The sequence below is a fragment of the Orcinus orca genome, chromosome 3 (assembly GCF_937001465.1).
Source record: "Orcinus orca chromosome 3, mOrcOrc1.1, whole genome shotgun sequence".
Lineage (NCBI taxonomy): Eukaryota > Metazoa > Chordata > Mammalia > Artiodactyla > Delphinidae > Orcinus > Orcinus orca.
The window spans coordinates 73,225,145-73,245,619 of NC_064561.1; the positions used below are offsets into that span (position 1 = coordinate 73,225,145).

The following is a 20,475-nucleotide window of genomic DNA, read 5'->3' on the forward strand; positions in this document are numbered from 1 at the left end:
AAATAAATTTATTAAAAAATAATAATAATTTAAGCCTTTAGTAGAACCATTAGCCTGAAGTATCTTAATAATTGGAAGAAAATGAGATTCATTTATAAGTTAGAAGTTTAAATTACAAATATATAATTACTATTTTGAGAAAAACAAGTAGAGAGAGGCAGATTTCAGAAAGCACAACCCAAGGAAAATACAAGACCACCAATCATGAAAGAGGTTTTACCATTTACAATTACCCTACTTGGAAAATACTTTGCTAAGAAATAAAGTAGTAAACATAGTTGGTTTTAAAGTAATGACTTTATTAATAAATATACATCCATATGATGATGTAGATACAAATCATGAACACTACTCCATTCCCATACACATAATTGCACACGAGTAGCTCAAGTTCATGGACATAAAAACATACACAGTATCTATTCAGACTTTTTACAGCAGAGAACAGCGTGCTTATATCAGTTAACTGGTAATTATTTTCTCCATAATTACCTGTGGAAAAAGGAAACTGAAACTCAAAGAATCAAAGTGGTCTGATTACTATAAATCACACGCTTGATTTACTATAGCATTAAATTTTCCAAAAATTAAATACATTATTTGTGAGAGCACAGATTTATCTACTTGGGAGTAGGGGGGGAAAAGCAAAGGAAAGATTTAGATACATCCTAGAGTTTAATAGCATATAGTTAAGCTATAGTAAAAACAAAAACATAATAGCATCAAAATATGTTCAAGGGAAAAAATGTTCTGAACAACTGTTGTGAATTCTTATATTGATAATTTACTATAAAGGGATCATAAAATTTTACTGCATATATAGACAATGACTGGCAGAGTAGCAGTTATTGTCAATATCCCCTGAATTGTTCTTTTAAAGCGTCTTAGAATATAAAAGAGAAACTTTTTTTTTTCTTTAGCTCATACACTGGTTTTTCTTACATTGGATGAATCACCTTTAACCTAATAAATGGATCCAGATAATTTTTTTTCCTCCTTAATTCAAAGAAACACTATTCTTATTTCATGAAAATATACATGTAAATTCACACAAACATTAGTTTGGAATGAATATTACTTTTACTACTTTAACAGATGTTTCTTTTAAAAAGTAAATAAAAAATATAAAGAATTTTTTAGTCTAACTGAAATACTGATTTTTAAAACATCCCCAAATATTAAAAATTAATCACTTATTTTCTTCCAATACACTGTGCTAGCATTTTTTTAAATATCCAGTGCAAAACTCCAAAGATAGTATCAAAATCATCCCACGCTAAAGATTAGTTATGCAAGGTTATAGCTGTCAAAAAATGGAAGTTTCATCTGTATTAGCTCCTAATTTGTTAATATAAGAATAAATAAGGCATGTTAAAATATTTTTTAAAGAAAAAAGTAAAGCAAACTTACTTGAAGAGCAGATCATTTTCTGACCAAAGTTTTAATATAGAATAGTGAAACCTATTTTGTGAAGAACAGAATTACACAATATAAAATTACTAATTTACCTTTCAAGGAACAATCATACAGTGGGAGGAAAAGGCCAGTTTTCCCCAACTGATTATATTAAAGTATAGGCAATTGTTTAACATGCTATTTCAGTGTTTATCATGACAAGAGACAGTGTTACAAAAGATGCACAATGTAGTCTTTATAGAGAAGTAAAAATATTTTGTATTTTAAGACTTCATTCATGTTATCATTTAGATGTCTTTCTCTTCATCATGGCACCAACAAACTGTTCACAAGGAGAAAAGGAAGTGCAATCAGGAGATGCTCATCAGCATACAGATCTAATACTCCAGGTAACGACTCACATGAACACAGAAAATTCAGCTTTTTAAATGATGTTATCCATTCACAAAAGTAGCCATTCGCCCCCCCTTTTTTCCTGGGACATAGCTCCTGATGTTAATAAACACTGTTATGAACATACTTCCTTTAGTTGATCTCACCATTTCATTAAGTTGTATATAAGATTCATCATACATTAACACACCTGCTTTATCTTCTGACACACAGCACAGCACCACCGAGTAGATGTGCTGGAGGATGGAGAAAGGGGGAGGGGAATGAATGTAGAAAAAGGCAGGGAGAAAGAGCATGTATAACAAAATCAGGAAAGCAAATAAACCGAAAGGGAAATGTCAAATGGGTGTACTATAAAACACAACCTGCAACCAAACCCTTGACAGTGATATATATAATTCCATGGAAGAACATTTAATTAAACAACTGTTTTCAGGAATTCAAAAGAGGATTTCTAAGCAGCCAACTGCTGAACATCATCTTGAGAAACAACTAAATGACAGATACATAATAAAAGTGGATGGATGAACTTATGAATAAAGACATAAGCATCTGTGTGTGTGTCAGAAGTTATACTGTTCTAAGTAAATTATTTAAAAAGTTTTATATTTTAAGCTTCTGCAAGAAGAAACTCTTGTAGCAATTTAGCTGCCAGAATGTTACAACTGATTATGTAGTCATCCAACATTGTTCTCTATGGTTTGTGCAAAGCTAAAATTGTTGAGGTCACTGTCTTAGATGCCAGTGCACACACAGTCCCCACATACAATGCAACACCTCTTACTGTAAAGAGCAGCATAAAGTCCAGCTCATTGTGTCAGGCATCACTGGAACACCTGAAGGCTTGCTGCTTTTTTCCTGATAAAAAAGGTATGAAACATGACATCCATTTGCAGTCAGAGTTTGCAGTAACTGAGAGCAAGCCCAAACAACACAGTATGTGCCCTTTTAAAATTTTAATTATTTTAAAAGTTTTGGGGTCCTGCAAATCTACATTATAATCTCAAAGGCATTTAAGCTCACAAATACATATACACTGTAACTTTAAAGTTCAGTGGAATTTTTTTTTCCAAATCCAAAGTTTATAATAGTTTATTTTATTTAGAACTCAGAATAAATAAAATGTATATTAACAAAGAATATTACTTTCAGAAAGAGGGAAGAGAGATATCCCCCTGTCCCTTCTATACATATCTACCCAATATGTTTTTTTCTTTCCTATCTATTTTGCTTCTAAAGCAAACACTGTCAGAAAAAAAATTTATTTTGAATGAAGCGGTCTCACTAGAGCAACCATGAGATTTTTAATTAAACTAACCAACATATTTCTTACATGTTTCATGCATAGATGGATTCCTATATACTTCTTAATATTTGGGTTCTGACAGTCAGAAAACTACATTTTGTTTATACCAGTTTTACGGTCTACCATTCAATTTTTGTCCTTTGGTAGATACAGACCTGAAACCACAGTAACTGCTAATGCAATGGGACAATTTATCAGAAAAAACTAAAAAATATTCTTAACGAATGAACATTAATAAATGCTTTAAGCATAATGCTTTAAAACTAAGTATATGAAAGACAAAATGTAGTAACTACAGCAACATGCAGACCTTAAGAATGTTTCTTTTCCTATTATATTAAATATGCTATTCTCAGAATGCACTGTATTCAATATTTCACCAAAAATGTAATGTGCAGTTTTTATAAAAAAGTTTATTTTTTTTGTAAATATGAATTGTTTGTAGTGTTTGGTATACATGCTCTTAGGCAATTAAAAAATACACAACCTAACATGGCTGAAAGGCCAACACTAAAGAATTTTTAAAGGAATGATAGTTAAATCAACTAATGCCATGTAGATCAATAAATAGGAAGCTGCTTAAACCTAGAACATTAAAAATAAGATTTTTAACATATGAAACCTAAGTAAATGCCAAAGCATACAAATATCTGTGCCTTGTCTCATGAACATGTTACAAAAAAACCTCACAGCCACTACCTCAAGTAATCCTGAATCATTAGTTTGCTTTGTTCCATCAGTTAATAATACCTTAGATATTATCTTTATTATATTGTAAGCTTACTTCACAAACTAATAGGTATAATGGTTTCAGTTGTTTAATACATGAAGCATCTATTTAGAATGACCCAAAAGTAGTAATGAAATGAGACACAACCATAACTCCAAAGGAAAAGCAAAAATGATTTAAATAGGTGTTACACTTGAACCTATGTACAAAGACAATGCCACTGCTATGCCCTGAGTGCATCTGTCAGCATATGACAGTTTCTGAGCAAAAGCAGGAAAAAAAAAATCAAATGGGAAAACAAATTTGGAAAGCCCAGGCCATAAAATCATGTATGTCAAAATAAAACCAAGAAGCTTTGGGATTATTCACAATCTTCCTTCTAAACCTGGCCCTCCTTCCTGCCTCATTCACTCATTGGGCGGCTTGATTTCGCTGCTGGTTTCCTCTACGCCATGAACTGCTCTACCATGCATCATAGGGTAAGGAAAAGCAGCAGTCCCACAGCCATAACCAAGATCGGCAAGACGGGATAGAGCTTTAATGCTACCTGGAGGTCTCCCTGGGCTGACTTTGTATCCCGCAGCTTTAGTTGTACCCAAAGGTCTGCCTGGACTTGTCTTAAATCCAGCTGCTTTGGTGGTTCCCAGGGGTCTGCCCGTGCTGGTCCGGTATCCTGCTGATTTGGTGGTTCCTGAAGGCCGGCCACGCTTACCAGATCGGTTGAGATTTTTCTTTTTCTTTAGTTCATCTTTTATCTCTATGCTTCTGCCACTTGTAGTCTGCAAGTGTGTTTCATTTAATGGGTCTTGCCTCTGACAAGCCATTGGTTTGTGGCTGACTGTGTGGCTGTATTTGTTTTGCTGGGAGGAATATATGTCAAACTGATCAGCAGCTCTCATGGCATCTTCACTGAGGCAGGAAGGTTTGCCAGGCCCACAAAAAGCTGGATTACTGCTGGCAACGGGATGCATCATTTTCTACCAAAAATAAAAGACAAATATGCATAAATACACATATACAAATATATATCTGTATGACAGCATTTAGTGGGAAAACAGTCTGTCTTCCAACAACTATGCAGGCTCTCTAAAATTAGCTGACAGGCAGGACTCCAGACCACTTGTAAACAAACACACATCAGCAGATTCAGATACTTTTTTTTCCCCTCAGTTTAATCACTGGCAGGCACAAATGCCATGCAAGATAACTCTAGTTCTGATTTTGTAGTTACAATGTTCTCTACTTAGGAATTAGCAAAGTGTGTACATGAAATCTGCTACATTTTGTAGGCTCTTTTCTTTTAGACTACTAAATCCTAAAAAGATAATAATAAAGACAAGAATTGTTATTAACATGATTCTTTTTTTCTTAAGTTTCCCTAGCATTCTTAGAATGTCTTCCTTTGGCCTTTCATTATATTTCCCACATGTATACTTCTGATCTGGCCAGTTTTCACAAGGTGGACACTTCCTTATCATTATCATCATTTATTATTTATACAGAATCCTGAGTGTATGTTACACTTTACAAAAGATAGAATGTACCAAGGAAAGAACACAATCTGTTGGCCAAAGGTACTGACTCCCTCTAAACTATTCTATCCAAACAGGAGGCAATAACAACATAAAGGGTAAACAAAGGTTTCCATTAGGGCTTCCCTGGTGGCGCAGTGGTTGAGAGTCCGCCTGCCGATGCAAGGGACGCGGGTTCGTGCCCCAGTCCAGGAAGATCCCACATGCCGCGGAGCGGCTGGGCCCGTGAGCCATGGCCGCTGAGCCTGCGCGTCCGGAGCCTGTGCTCCACAACGGGAGAGGCCACGACAGTGAGAGGCCCGCGTACCGCAAAAAAAAAAAAAAAAAAAAAAAGGTTTCCATTAGCTGAAATAAGCGAACATTTATAGAAACTACAGAGACTTACACTACAAAAATATGTGTAACAATCATAATAAAATACTTTTTTTTTTTTTTTTTTTGCGGTACGCGGGCCTCTTACTGTCGTGGCCTCTCCCGTTGTGGAGCACAGGCTCCGGACGCGCAGGCTCAGCGGCCATGGCTCACGGGCCCAGCCGCTCCGCGGCATGTGGGATCTTCCTGGACTGGGGCACGAACCCGCGTCCCTTGCATCGGCAGGCGGACTCTCAACCACTGCGCCACCAGGGAAGCCCAAAACTTTCCATTTTTAAAGTGTGGTTATCAAGACAAAAAGTTGAATGTGCCACACTGCTTTCTCCCTTGACCATAAATAATGATGTGGATCTTCTTCCCTTACAAGAGCTCTGTGGCTTATTAACAAACAGTCCAAACTCTCTATCTGTGAAGACATCCCTGTGAATTGTTTCTCTATTTAGCCATATCGTTTAGACACACAGAAAATGAGAGTCTATATAGACTACAGTATTATATTTCGATAAGGTAAAAAACAAAAAAAACCACATGGGTTCCAATTCATATTTTGAATGTATATGAAGGTCCAGCCCCAAGTTGTTAGAAGTTCGCCTGCACCTTTCATAAATGTAAAATTGTACCAAAAACTCAGTTATGAAAATAGTTACTCCCAGAGGCTAAGAATAGATAATCAATGTGAGCCAAAACCACTGCAAATTTATTTCAGTTATAAAGGTAAAAGGAAATGGAAATGAAGTCAAAGAACTGAATTCAGTTACATTACTAAATATTTGCTGAGAATCAACAGATATAGAGCCACTGGCCAGCTAGCTTAAAGTCTTAACTATGAAGGAAAAACATTTACAATGAGAAGCTACTTGTTTATGGCAGAAGCCTTATAGACTTGAAAACATAAAACAAGAGTGAGCCAAACACAAACATTAAATGGAGTGATTCTTCACTTATTCTCCAAGGATAGAGAATGAGTTTATTATCACTTCATTTGCCCAAATTCTAATTTCAGATGAGAAATAAGAAGAGATCTGATTCACTTTGTTATAAAGCAGAAACTAACACACCATTGTAAAGCAATTATACCCCAATAAAGATGTTTAAAAAAAAAGAAATAAGAAGAGATCATCAAGATGTGTTCCAAATGTAATGATATTAGCTGAAAGTTTTTTCAGATTTTTCTACGTGCCAGGTAATAAGTTTGGCCCTTTGCACATTATCTGACTTAATCATCACTACAATTCAACTCCATGGGGAACATATTGTTAGCTCTGTTTTACAGAAACTGAGGCAGGAACTTTAAGCAACTTGCCAGGGTCACACATTAGGAAATGGTAAAGCCAAATACAAATTCAGATAATTTGACTTCAGAACCAACTGGGGTTCTCAACAGCACCACTATCATTTGAGTCAGATAATTCTTTTGGGTGGGGGCAGGTGGAGGATGGGGTTGTCCTGTGCATTTTAAGATGCTTAGCAGCATCCCTGGCGTCTACCCACTCCACCCTCTTGATGTCAGTAGCTACACCCTCCTCTTTACCCTCCCAATCTGTGACAAGCAAAATATTCTCCAGACATTGCCAAATATTCCTTGGGGGGAAAAATCTGCCACCTATCATGGGAATCACTCAGCTATACTAAAATGAAAACCGAAAACTCAATTTCAAATACTCCTGTTGGTCTTCCCTGGTGGCACAGTGGTTAAGAATCCACCTGCCAATGCAGGGGACACAGGTTCGAGCCCTGGCCCGGGAAGATTCCACATGCCGCGGAGCAACTAAGCCCAGGCGCCACAACTACTGAGCCTGCGCTCTAGAGCCCGTGAGCCACAACTACTGAAGCCCGCCTGCCTAGAGACCGTGCTCCGCAACAAGAGAAGCCACCTCAATGAGAAGTCTGTGCACCGCAACGAAGAGTAGCCCCCGCTCGCCGCAACTAGAGAAAGCCCGCACACAGCAACGAAGACCTAACTCAGCCAAAAATAAATAAATTTATAAAAAAATAAAATAAAACACTCCTGTTGAAGTTTTTATTCACATCTTAAGCTCCTACCTCTCCAAATATCCATAAAATCTGTTGATAACTTCTCCAAATAATCATAAAACTGTTCTGTTGATAACCTCTCCAAATATCCACAGAACCTTTCTATTGATAACATCTACAACATCTAAATCAAATAGATTTGTTTTCCAAATTGAAAAAAAGCCAACGTTGGGATTTGTGAAGGGACCAACCACATTCCTCTCCCCTACAAGTTATAAACTAACTGAGAAATATACACAGGAATTAGATAGGAATCAAAATACTAGTTTATTGCCAATAAAACTAGACTAGAGCCCACATGCAAATACAAAGAGAAACACACTGAGACCTTTGAGCAGATTATAAGAGAAAAAGTGGTCACTTTTTCTTTCTTTCTTTGGGCCGTGCCCTGAGGCTTGGACCACACAGTGAAAGTGCCGACAGTCTTAACCACTGGACTGTCAGGGAATTCCCACAGTGATCCCTTTTTCAATTTTATTATTCAGAAATCACCCTGCTGGAAAGCTCTAGTATAAAGAGATAGAAAGGGACCAGTTCTCTTCCACAAGTAGCACTGCCAGTAAAGGGAGAAAATGTTTTTTTCCTATAATCTGTTTCAATGGTTTATAGCTCATGCCTTTTAAATTCCTATCACTAACTTACCAAAATCTTCCCTCTGGACCTTACTTCCTTTAACTTCATTTTCTCTTAATATATCAGAACATTCACCATCTATTATCACTCAGGATATACAGTCTCAGCTTACATTATGTTAGGCTTTCAGAAGCAAGATTCTGCCACATATCCTTTACTCAGACAACCAACACTGAAGAAAAACACACCATTTAAACAGTAGACCTGCAATAAAAAAAAAATCCACCCATCTTCAACTACTTTAACCTTCTCCAGGAATTTATGAATTTGGTTTGTATTATGTTAATTAACTTCTGACACTGCTCACGTTTATTGAGGGCCAACTCCATGCAAAACACTATTCTAAGCATCAGGACACAAAATAGACAAGAGTAAAGCTCTTTATCCCAGGGAAGATAGTAAGATACTGACTTAAAGAACATTTCTAAAGGGCAAGTCTTCTATATGTTCTATATTTTCCTTCCCTGCTACCACCAAGAAATCAGTACAGTATTCTGCTTACTCAATTACTGATTAAGAAGCTGGACAAGAAATTTACTATGACTTTTACTCATGTAAATAGTTAAATAAAGGGGCTTCCCTGGTGGCTCAGTGGTTAAGAATCTGCCTGCCAATGCAGGGGACATAGGTTCGAGCCCTGGTCCAGGAAGATCCCACATTCCATGGAGCAACTAAGCCCGTGCGCTGCAACTACTGAGCCCGTGCTCTAGAGCCCGCGTGCCACAAATACTGAAGCCCACACACCTAGAGCCCGTGCTCCGCAACAAGGGAAACCACCCAATGAGAAGCCCATGCACTGCAACGAAGAGTAGACCCCACTCGCGGCAACTAGAGAAAGCCCACACGCAGCAACAAAGACCCAACACAGCCAAAAATAAATAAATAAATAAGTAAATTTATTATTTTTTTTAAGTTAACTGAAACAAGAAACAGAGCTAAAACCAATCCCTTTCTACTTTCAGGTGTCAACTTTTTAAGATGGGAGTCAGCACCATTAGATCCTTGTGTGCATAACCATCATAAACACACGCACACACACAGGCGGGCGCATGCAGAATTTGTATGTTTTGTTTGTTTGTTTGTTTGCGGTACGCGGGCCTCTCACCACCGTGGCCTCTCCCGCCGCAGAGCACAGGCTCCGGACGCGCAGGCCCAGCGGCCATGGCTCACGGGCCCAGCCGCTCCACGGCACGTGGGATCTTCCCGGACCGGGGCACGAACCCGTGTCCCCTGCATCGGCAGGCGGACTCTCAACCACTGCGCCACCAGGGAAGCCCTAGAATTTGTATGTTTGTATGCAGTATGTGCATATACAAGCATTAATCCTACATTTAATAACGCCTCCCTGGTTCCATCCACCTCAGGGCTCGCCAGCTAACTGTTCTTTCTTGAAAGACTCTTCCCATACTATAGTACAGAGTTCATTGAAAGCATGCAGGCCATATTTCTTAATAGAGTCAGAATGAATACTACATTTCTAGAAAGTTTGGGCTGAACGAAATCCAAGAATACAGAACTAGCAAAGATTAATAATCTTTTAAAATAGTTCACTAAATATAAGGGAATTAACTAAGAGCTTCGATATATTTTAACTATGACTCAGTTAGAATTCTTAAAAGCATATGCTAAAACTTGCCATCCCTGAAGCTGTTTTACTGCGTATTTAACCCCTGAAGTCTTTCCGTGGGCTGTTCTTTACGAAATAATTCCTTTTCCTTCTCCTGAATGTGGCAGTCATCACTGTCAACATAAAGAACTATTTTTAGTAACTTCACAATGCATTCATTTTTAAACATGGAGAAAATCTTCCTTTCAAGAAAACCAAGTTCTGCTCTCTTCCGAGGAGCGAACACCACATAATTCTCAGAGGTTATTTCAAGTCATTTGACTTGTAACAACTAGCTAAAATCATATGCGATTTTATAATTCTAAATGAAAGTCCATTGGTGATCGACCTCAATCACTCAGAAAGTCTATTCAGCAAAGGCTAAAACAAATGCCAGTAGCGACGCATCCTGCTCCACCACGGAAAGTTCTTATACTAGGAGAGAACATAAATAACGGTCTTCTTTGTCTTCTTTCTACTCTTTAATTGTGCCTCCACGGCGCAGTTTCCCCAGTGCCGGAATCCTTATTTGACAAGAGGCGTTTAAAAATTCATTACCTGTTGTGCCCGAAAGCGATTATTAATGTATCAGCAATAAGAACTTTGCAGCAAATACACGCCCACACTAAAGAGAGGGTTGTGAACCCTCTTCGATAATCATAACTGATAGCCCGCTGTCGTGCACCGGAGTTCTGCAAGCTGGTCAAGTCCACAGGCCACTCCATCTAGACGTCCATCTCGAAGCCAGCAAGCATTAATTTAAAGTGATGGCGGGGAGGAATGAGGATTCTGACCTCGCAAAGAAAAGAAAGGGTGACCCCTCCCCCCGCCGCAGGAGGAATTTCCCCTAAATAATGGCTTCAAGCCCGGAGAAGAGCAGGCTACGACCGGGGTCCCTCCTCTCGCTCCGAGCTAGGCCAGAGCCCCTTCTCAGGCGCGGGTCGGAGACCTGTTCTCACCAGCTGGCTAGGCCCTCATTCTGGCCCCCTCCTTGCCTTCTCCACGAGCACCCGCCGCCCCGACTCTGCTCCCGGCCAGTCTGACAAACCCCCGCGCGCCCACCTACCTCAGCCGCCAGTAGCCCGGCCCCTCAGCGCGCCCAGGGGCTGCCCATCGGCTGGGAACCTCACGCTGGCGCCGCTCTCTTTCCAGCCCGGCGCCTCTACACTGCGCGTAGAGCCCAAGACAGAGGGAAAAGCAGGCAGGGCGGCGGCAGCGGCGAAGCGGACGCTGGTTCACAGCTCCGACCTCAGCCACCGCTCACAGTGCACCACCGGACCGAGCAGGAAGAGGCCACCACAGCCCCGTGGAGCAAGCAGCGGCGTGCGCGAGCTCGCGAGTGCCGCCCACGCGCACGCACACGCACACGCACGTCGCGAGACCCAATCTCCCGCCGACGACCAGCACGCAAGCCTGCGGACAGTAGCCCAGGGAGCCGGGCTGCGCTTGCGCGGCACGTGGACGACAGGAGGTGGGGCTTAGGAAGGAGCTCCTTAGGCTCTGGTGCAGATCGCACGACCAAAGGGTAACTTCCTAACGTGGATTTTTCAACCCAATCCTGTGATGCTGGATCTACTACCGACCCCATTTTTCAGATTACAGGACTAATGGTGGAGTCAAGATTTGAACCCAGCATTCTTGTTACAGAAACTGTGCTTTTAATCACCGTTGGCAAAAAGATTTATTATTCCCTTATTGTGCTAGGTGCTGCCCAAAGCACATTAAAAGGATTCAGCCTCTTTTAGTTACTTACGAATGGGTCGGGTGAAATCTCCACCTGCAAATAAAATGGGGAATATTCAAATAACATGAGGCGTTTGGGCCCTCAGTCCTAGCACCATGTAATAATGAAAAGCCTCATTTTGTGAAGCTAATATTAAAAGTTTAACAAGTTTTTATATCCATGACCTCCTCTGAATTACCATATTCTTCATTCCACCATCACAGGAAGGGATGAGACAAGAATTAGCTTGCTTACAAAATCTCCCCTTCTATGTAGCTGTTGCGAGATTTCTGGCATATGGGTCACCCCATACAAGCCACTTAGCAGAAGGGATTAGTTTCCCTGGTTCTTCGGTCCGTTAATTCTAAAACGTCAGAAAGGAGAGGATCCAGAATTAGGAAGGCTGCCGAGAGGAAGACACTTTTTTTTTTTTAATAGATCATGGTTGTTGTTTTATTTTATTTTAAAACTTTTATTTTTTCCGGCCAGGCTCTGCTGCTTGCAAGATCCTAGTTCCCAGCCCCAGCAGTGAAAGCGCAGAGTCCTAACCACTGGACCACCGGGGGATTCCCAGGAAGACACTTCTTTGACAGCATGAAGAGGCCAGAGGCAGGTGCTTATTATCCCTTTTGCCCATGCAATGAAGACTGTTTGAGGAGATAATTCTTAACACTGAATTGCACCATGAGCACAACACTTGGCCCAGTGCTGCTGTCAGCTGGAAATAAAGAACAACTTTTCTGGGTGAGTACACAAGCTAGGAGGCAAACCAAATACAGTACATAAAACAGGCAAGCTCAATCATTTTTTGGCAAGCAGGGTTTTGTGAAATGATTCTAACAATCATTCTAATTACTCCTATAGAATACTAGAAAACAGGACTGATCATACTATTGCTCATATATAAAAGGAGAATACCAATACAGAAAACAGCTAAAATATGTACACAGATTTTAGGGGATATTAAGTAGCCTTCCAAAAAACTTTTTGAAGACAAGTTTTCTCTAAGGAAGTTTTCTTTTTTATTCTTGAAGGGAAATGTGAGAATGCACTGCTGTGCTGCCATACCATGACTATTCCAGATCCATAACTTTAAACTTCCAACTGAAATGGCGTTTGTACATAAAACCACTTAAGCAGAAAACTTTTGTGAATTCCCTGGTGGTCCAGTGGTTAGGACTCCCCACTTTCACCGCCAAGGGCCCAGGGTTCAATCCCTGGTCAGGGAACTAAGATCCCCGCAAGCTGCAAGGCACGGCCAAAAAAAACCTTTCACACTAATAAGGTCAAATGATTTGCAGGCCCAATGGGGAAGTAGCCAGAGTAATAGAGGAAGTCAGACATTCCCGGGTTTGAATGTCTGTCTGCCATTCACCTCCTATGGTACCTCGGACAAGTCACTGCTTTTTCCAGAAGTTTCCATATGTGTGAAATGAAGATAATGTCTTTTTTGTAGGGCTGTGAAATAAAATGAGCTAATAGGTAAAGAAAGATGTGGATTTAAATCCTCAGTCTACCACTTACTAGCTGTGTGACTATGGACAAGTAACTAGTTAATTCAACTATTTATTGAATTCAAAGTACAAGCTATGCAGGACAGACAAGGTCCCTAACATCAGGAAGTTTACATTCTGGTGTGGTAGGCAGAAACTCAAAATAATCAAAATACAGTGTTAAATGCAATGATCTGGTGTTTTCGGATAATTATCTCAGGTTGGTCTTCATGAGGTGCTATAGTACACAAAACACAGGTAGATAAATGGATATGCTTTTTCAAGAGCATATCCATTTATCATCACTTCATTTGCAAAAAGAGCACACTTTTAATTGTCACACTATTTGACTTACCTCCATTTCTTCAATAGTGTATACCTGTGAAATACGATTTGGACTCAGTTCGACATTTTTCATTCCTTCTCCAAAAACCTCAGCCTGGCCCAGAGTAGGCCAGATAATATAGACAAACCACTAGTTAATAAGACTTTTGTATGATAAGCGGTGATTGTATACATGTGAATGGAAGGCCATAAAAGGAATATTCGACTAGAGTGGGAAACTGGCTGCCCCTAAAGACCTTTCAATTAAGGCAACAAGTGTTCTTAAATGCTATTCATTTGAACCGAAAGATATCCATAGGAAAAATGAATCTCACTTTCTAGATTTTATCAGTAGCCACTGACTGTCCTTGCTAGATATACAGCTTATAGCAATACTGAAAGACACAGCACTATTGAAAGATAGCCTAAGAAAATGCACTCCCATTCACCCATTGTAATAAGAGTACTAATATTTATTGAATGCTTACCATATGCCAGGCACTGTTTCTATATGCTTTAATGCTTTATATGTAATTGTTTCATCTTATCCTCACAAAAACAGATAAGGTATTATCTCTATTTTATGTATGAAAAAAATGAGACATTTTAAAGCATTTAATCAACTTGCCTAAGGTTGTCCAAGTATCACCCAATATGTGAATTTATTTATAATTATGTATATGAACTGTTATTCTAAACTGTAATAATACTATACATGATATATCATGTAACAACATATTATAAAATCTACTCAAAAAATTTAAAGGATGAGATTTAATGTGGACTTCTTTTTTTTTGGCTGCGTCGGGTCTTAGTTGCGGCACGCAGGCTCTTCGTTGCAGTGCTCAGGCTTCTCTCTTGTTGTGGCGTGCGGGTTTTCTCTTCTCTAGTTGCGGCGCGCAGGCTCCAGAGCGCGTAGGCTCTGTAGTTTGCGGCCCGTGGGCTTGGTAGCTGTGGTGCGCGGGCTTAGCTGCCCCACGGCATGTGGGAACCTAAAAGTTGAGATTTCAAAGAAGAAATACAAATAGAGGATCCAGTGTTTTCTCCCTTTTTCCAATGGATTACTAAACATGTGCCCCACTTTGAAGACCACTGCTTTAGATAACAGGCAGTCAAAATCCAAGAACAAAACAAAGTGAAGATTATCAGTGGCTTTCAAACTTGAATATGTATCACAGAATTAGTACCATCCCAAACACACTTATAATAGCAACTCTAGACTGTAAAAAGTTACAGGGGAACTTGGGCTCTCTTTAAAGACATCCACTCCCCTGCTCTTTCCATGGAGCTTTCCAAATCTGAGACTTGGGCCGTGGGTTGGCTTCGGGGATGGGGAGGACTCTTTTTCAAAAGTCTACAGTAGAGTTTTAGGAATCTCAGCTCCCAGAAGCCTCCCTCAGGCAAAGGTATGGAAAGAAAATATACCTTCGATATTACCTTGCACTGGCTGGACACAGGCACCTGAGAGCCTCCTAAGAATTCAGGAATAAAGGCCAAGGACACTTTAACACCCAAGGCTTCTAGAACTGCTGGGAGTTGACAGGCTGCAAAAAAATCCACCTACTACCAAGTGCCAAGTTCAAATGACATGCTTTTTCTGTGGTCAAAGAGCACATTTTTCATACTGAATCCTCACATTTTCTTTATTCTATAATAGGCAAAATTGTGAAAAGGGACTAATACTCAAAACATGAAGTATCACGTATTTCCATTTATTAAAGATAATTAGAATTTTCTTAAATTCTGAAACTCTATAGCTTTTACAGTAATCCTAATGATATCTGCGAGAGTAACTCTGAGTTCCAGTTTTCCAAAGGGGTTAAAACTTTTTTTTATTTCACATTTTTACCCCTCTAGAAGAACAAGGTTAACACAAATATAGAATTTTTAAAGGCTTGAGCTTCAAAATCATGAACTTCTATAAGCTTATGCCATATTTGGAAGAGAACAAGGTCAAGAAAAATAATCAAAAGTAAATTCCTCACTAGTCATGTGATTTGATGGTATGCACTTACATACCAGTTTGGCCATAAAGCCCCAGAAAGGTGAGACCACTGATATTGTTGGGATATTGCAAAGAATTCATTTGCTTACACTTTTTCTTCATGTCTCTACTTGGACTCCTGCTCAAGTAAAATTATAAGTTGATACAGAAAAAAAGGACCTTCAAATATCTGCAATTGGTAATACACCAGGGAATCTTTACCTAGTGATGGAAATGTAGCCACCTTTAGCTCCAGAGAGCTGGCCTAAAAACACAGCATATGTTTCACTAAGCAACATGTAAGATGTTGCTATACTCCAAGTCAAATGCCTCACTCCAGTGAGAATTTATTAAGGTTTTCTGGTGGTTACAACACCTAAACTGGATAAAATGTTAAGACATCCCCTCTACCTATCCACACACATTCATCCGTTCTCTTTCTCTATATTTACATACACACTTTTTTTAAAGGTTAACTTCAGCTTTTCATGCCAGAAGCAGAAGGCATAAGAAAATGTCAATAGATTCCAATTCTTACATAAAACTATATACCACAATGTGAAGAACTGGTAGCTCCAGACTCAGTTCTAAGAGGAAGAGTATTCTCATTGACATTGGGCTAGCCACTCAGAATTCACACCTGCTACATGTACTTAGCATCCATCATCTAAAAAGGACCAGAATGGGGCATTTTACTAAACAAAATATAGTTTTTTACCCTGGACTTCACTTCAACTACCATTTTCCCCCCAGCCCCTATCTTTTTATTTAAAAATTTTTTAAAACATCTTTACTGGAGTATAATTGCTTTACAATGTTGTGTTAGTTTCTGCTGTATAACAAAGTGCATCAGCTGTATGTATACATATACCCCCATATCCCCTCCCTCTTGTGCCTCCCTCCCACCCTCCCTATCCTACCCCTCTAGGTGGTCACAAAGCACCGAGCTGATCTCCCTGTGCTATGCAGCTGCTTCCCACTAGCTGTCTGTTTTACATTTGGTAGTATATATATGTCAATGCTACTCTCACTTCGTCCCAGCTTACCCTTCCCCCTCCCCATGTCCTCAAGTCCATTCTCTACATCTGCGTCTTTATTCCTGTCCTGCCCCTAGGTTCATCAGAACCATTTTTTTTAAGAGTCCATATATATGTGTTAGCATATGTATGTTTTTCCCTTTCTGACTTACTTCCCTCTTTATGACAGAGTCGAGGTCCATCCTCCTCCCTACAAATAACTCAATTTCGTTTCTTTTTATGGTTGAGTAATAATCCATTGTATACATGTGCCACACCTTCTTTTTCTATTCATCCATCGATGGACACTTGGGTTGGTTCCATGTCCTGGCTATTGTAAATAGTGCTGCAATTAACAGTGTGGTACATGACTCTTTCTGAATTATGGTTTTCTCAGGGTATATGCCCAGTAGTGGAATTGCTGGGTCATATGGTAGTTCTATTTTTGGTTTCTTAAGGAACCTCCATACTGTTCTCCATAGTGGCTGTATTAATTTACATTCCCACCAACAGTGCAAGAGAGTTCCCTTTTCTCCACACCCTCTCCAGCATTTATTGTTTGTAGATTTTTTTAAATTTCTTTATTTTTTGGCTGCATTGGGTTTTTGTTGCTGGGCACAGGCTTTCTCTAGTTGTGGCAAGCAGGGGCTACTCTTCATTGCGGCTCGCGGGTTTCTCATTGCGGTGGCTTCTCTTGTTGCGGAGCACGGGCTCTAGGCACGTGGGCTTCAGTAGTTGTGGCACACAGGCTCAGTAGTTGTGGCTTGCAGGCTCTAGAGAGCAGGCTCAGTAGTTGTGGCGCACAATCTTAGTTGCTCCACGGCATTTGGGATCTTCCTGGGCCAGGGCTCGAACCCATGTCCCCTGCATTGGCAGGCAGATTCTTAACCACTGCACCACCAGGGAAGTCCCTGTAGATTTTTTAATGATGGCCATTCTGACCGGTGTGAGGTGATACCTCATTGTGGTTTGATTTGCATTTCTCTAATGATTAGTGACGTTGAGCGTCCTTTCATGTGTTTGTTGGCAATCTGTATATCTTCTTTGGAGAAATGTCTATTTAGGTCTTCCGCCCATTTTTGGATTGGGTTGTTTTTTTTTTGATATTGACCCCCAGCTCTTATCTTAAACAAGTGCTATGTTATCTGCCACTAAAGGACTTTAGCTGATGGTTTTATAAAGCAAAGCAAGGCATCATAGGAAAAAGAGCTCACACACAGACAAGTTATAACTTTGGAGGCTTTGCTCTCTAGCATGTGTTTCTTAAGGTGCTGATGAATTATTTAGAAGTGGGCTCTACAGCTGGCTTCGTAGGATTTATACATCCCAGGTACTCAAGAGCTGGTTCTGCTCAAACAAAAACTTCTTTGCACATAGGGGATGCCTCCCGCAAAAGGACTGCAGTCACAGGTATACTGTGACTACCAGTTCAATACCACGTGCATACCAACAAGGCTAGTAAGGTATGAAATATATCAGATAATAAAACTGTCTAAAAGGAGTTGAAGAGAATCTAGCCATTATCATTTCATTCTATACTTCCATTTTCTAAGAATGAGTGTCACTGTGATAAAACACCAACTGGCACATGGACCCATTATTTCACCTACAGCCTATCTTAGGCCAAATACAAACACCATTAAAGACTAAGAGCCTTCTTCAGGAAGATATTTTTGGATAGAACTATATATTTTGTGTTGCTAGAATTTTTTTAAAAAGATACAGAGAGTATAATACCTCTCTCACATGCCTAGCAATGTAAACAAAATTAGATAAACAGCAGAAAACATTTCAGCAAAGATAATTTTAGGAAAACTCAGACTAAATTAACTTTATTTTATAAGGAATTTAGAAAACATGAGCAAATATTGATATTGCATTAAAAAAACAAATTAACTGGTACGTCATTCAAATCTTAAAAATCAAAGACTGTGACACTAAAAAAATGTAATAACAGGGGCTTCCCTGGTGGCGCAGTGGTTGAGAGTCCACCTGCCGATGCAGGGGACACGGGTTCGTGCCCCGGTCCGGGAAGATCCCACATGCCGCAGAGCAGCTAGGCCCGTGGGCCATGGCCGCTGAGCCTGCGCGTCCGGAGCCTGTGCTCCGCAACGGGAGAGGCCACAACAGCGAGAGGCCCACGTACAACAACAAAACAAAAAAAATGTAATAACAGAGAAATGTACTTCATTTTAACAAAGTACTATCAGTGGCTTATTACAACTAGATATACAAACATAAAGGTAATAATGCTAAAATGATGTAAAACTCTGAATCTCCAAGTGACCACGGAGCAGGCTGAAGGGAGCACCAATTGCCATCAACGTGGGACTGCAACATATTCTATCAAAAGAAACAAACTATCACTAGATAACAAAAATAAGGATATAAATAAAATGGGGGAGGGGGGAGGAGCCCAAGATGCCTGAAATCTTATAGTAAATGGTATATTTGGTTCTGTTGCTGTGTTGTGTCTGTTTTCTTCCTCCAAGAAAAAAAGAGGATATGCAAGGGATCCAAGAATATTTCCAAGTTATACCTTAGATTTTCATTAAGGATAACTTTATATTGAAGAAATCATGATTGATACTCCTTGTCACTTTAACCACCTAACATACTATAAAATAATTTAACAGCTATAATATTCTTTGGTTTTTTTCTTTTTTAAAAACTCTAAGTCAAGAATACTCAAGGGAACTTCTATATCTTTTAATTTAAGAAATACATCTATTTAATTCCTGAAAATTTTATTTTTTCAAGAAGTGACAACAATATGAAGTTCTAATACACCAGGAGTCTTGAAAAAAATTAGGTGATCCAATTATAGCAATTTAAATTAGAATATTCAGGAAATATATCTGAAGGCTCAAAAATATAATTTATGATTCTTTGTGAAATGAATTTCACTGAGAAATGCTTAAAGTCTAAGTTTAAAATGTGAGTGCCATTATACTTTTTTTTAAGAAAGAAAATTCACAACCTATTCAATAATCCTGAAGAAAAATCAGATTAGTATGGTGTTTGTATGTACAGATGCATAAACGAACACTTTCAGGGGAAAAAAACAATCATATTAATATTTATAGGCTACAAATCACTTTCTTTTAAGGAAGATTAGAAAAGAGTTAGTAGCTAGGCACAGAGCCAGAGGTTGTTAGGGGAACCTAAAAGTAGTAAATACTAAAACTCTTAGCAGTGTAAAGGAATGCAAAAAATTCTTATACTACAAATTTTTAATTTTACAAAACCAAAAACCAGTCCAACTATGGCCCATACATGATAATAAAAATTGAAACAAAAACTGTGAATGCATTTTGTAAAAATTCTATTATAATATTCTTAAATATAGTTCATATTGTTCCACTGAGTCAAGTAAGATTTAAGCTCAAGGTGGTCACAAAATTAGAGAATTTTACCTTTTCTGAGGAGATTATCACAATTTCATTGCAAGAAGATAAGGTGAATAGCCCCTTAGCGACTTATATACTTTATTTCCTTCAATGGAAAGTCCAAATATTTTAATTTTCTTACGCTTCTGGAATATTATCCAGATTTACATTAAAGGGCACTTTAATGAAAACTTTAAATATAGTTTGATAATTCTGGGGATACTTACTGAAAGAAAATTCATTAGCAAATACTGGTTTCTTGTATTTAAAAAAAAAATCAGCAAGAAAGAATTTTAAAAATCTTAACTTAAAATACACTGTAAACTGCAGACAACAACTGCCACATGTATCACAGACCAGCACAGGTAAAAAGTTTTTTCCAGATGTTTTATAAGACTTTGTATCTTCCTTTATTTGTTGGTTGGTAAGAATTTTGCTACAAGAGAAAATTAAAAGGCATATGATCAGTAAAAGGGAGAAAAAAAAAAGAAATATGTTAAGTAATTTCCTTTACAAACTTATAA

The 20,475-nt window shown here is 39.0% G+C and overlaps 2 protein-coding genes across 12 annotated transcripts in view; both read right to left on the reverse strand.

Moving 5' to 3' along the window:
* Positions 1–278: 278 nt before the first annotated feature.
* C3H5orf24 (chromosome 3 C5orf24 homolog) lies at positions 279–11,401 on the reverse strand. Of its 8 annotated transcripts, XR_004478219.2 has the most exons (5): positions 11,089–11,397; positions 4,393–4,822; positions 2,594–2,667; positions 2,000–2,045; positions 279–1,738 (listed from the first exon to the last, which is right to left on the reverse strand). XR_004478219.2 is itself a non-coding variant. In XM_033409820.2 (4 exons), exons 2-3 carry the CDS (start codon positions 4,817–4,819, stop codon positions 2,627–2,629), a joined length of 468 nt encoding a protein of 155 aa, XP_033265711.1. In that variant the 5' UTR covers positions 4,820–4,822; positions 11,089–11,397; the 3' UTR covers positions 279–1,738; positions 2,594–2,626. The 8 variants fall into 8 exon arrangements, 5 of the variants coding, with proteins under 5 accessions (XP_033265711.1, XP_033265710.1, XP_012393008.1 ...); XM_033409820.2 differs by lacking the exon at positions 2,000–2,045; XM_033409819.2 differs by having other exon boundaries at positions 279–2,045.
* Positions 11,402–14,205: 2,804 nt separating this feature from the next.
* Positions 14,206–20,475, reverse strand: part of DDX46 (DEAD-box helicase 46) — a 67,308-nt gene continuing 61,038 nt past the window's right edge. For 2 of the 4 annotated variants that reach the window (XM_033409865.2, XM_012537548.3), the window contains exon 23: positions 19,778–20,387. In XM_033409865.2, the coding sequence (XP_033265756.1) occupies positions 20,340–20,387 (48 nt within the window). In that variant the 3' untranslated portion in view covers positions 19,778–20,339. Of the gene's footprint in view, positions 14,555–18,378; positions 18,906–19,777; positions 20,388–20,475 lie in introns of those variants that run through there. The other 2 variants (XR_007476667.1, XR_007476666.1) reach the window with 2 other exon arrangements.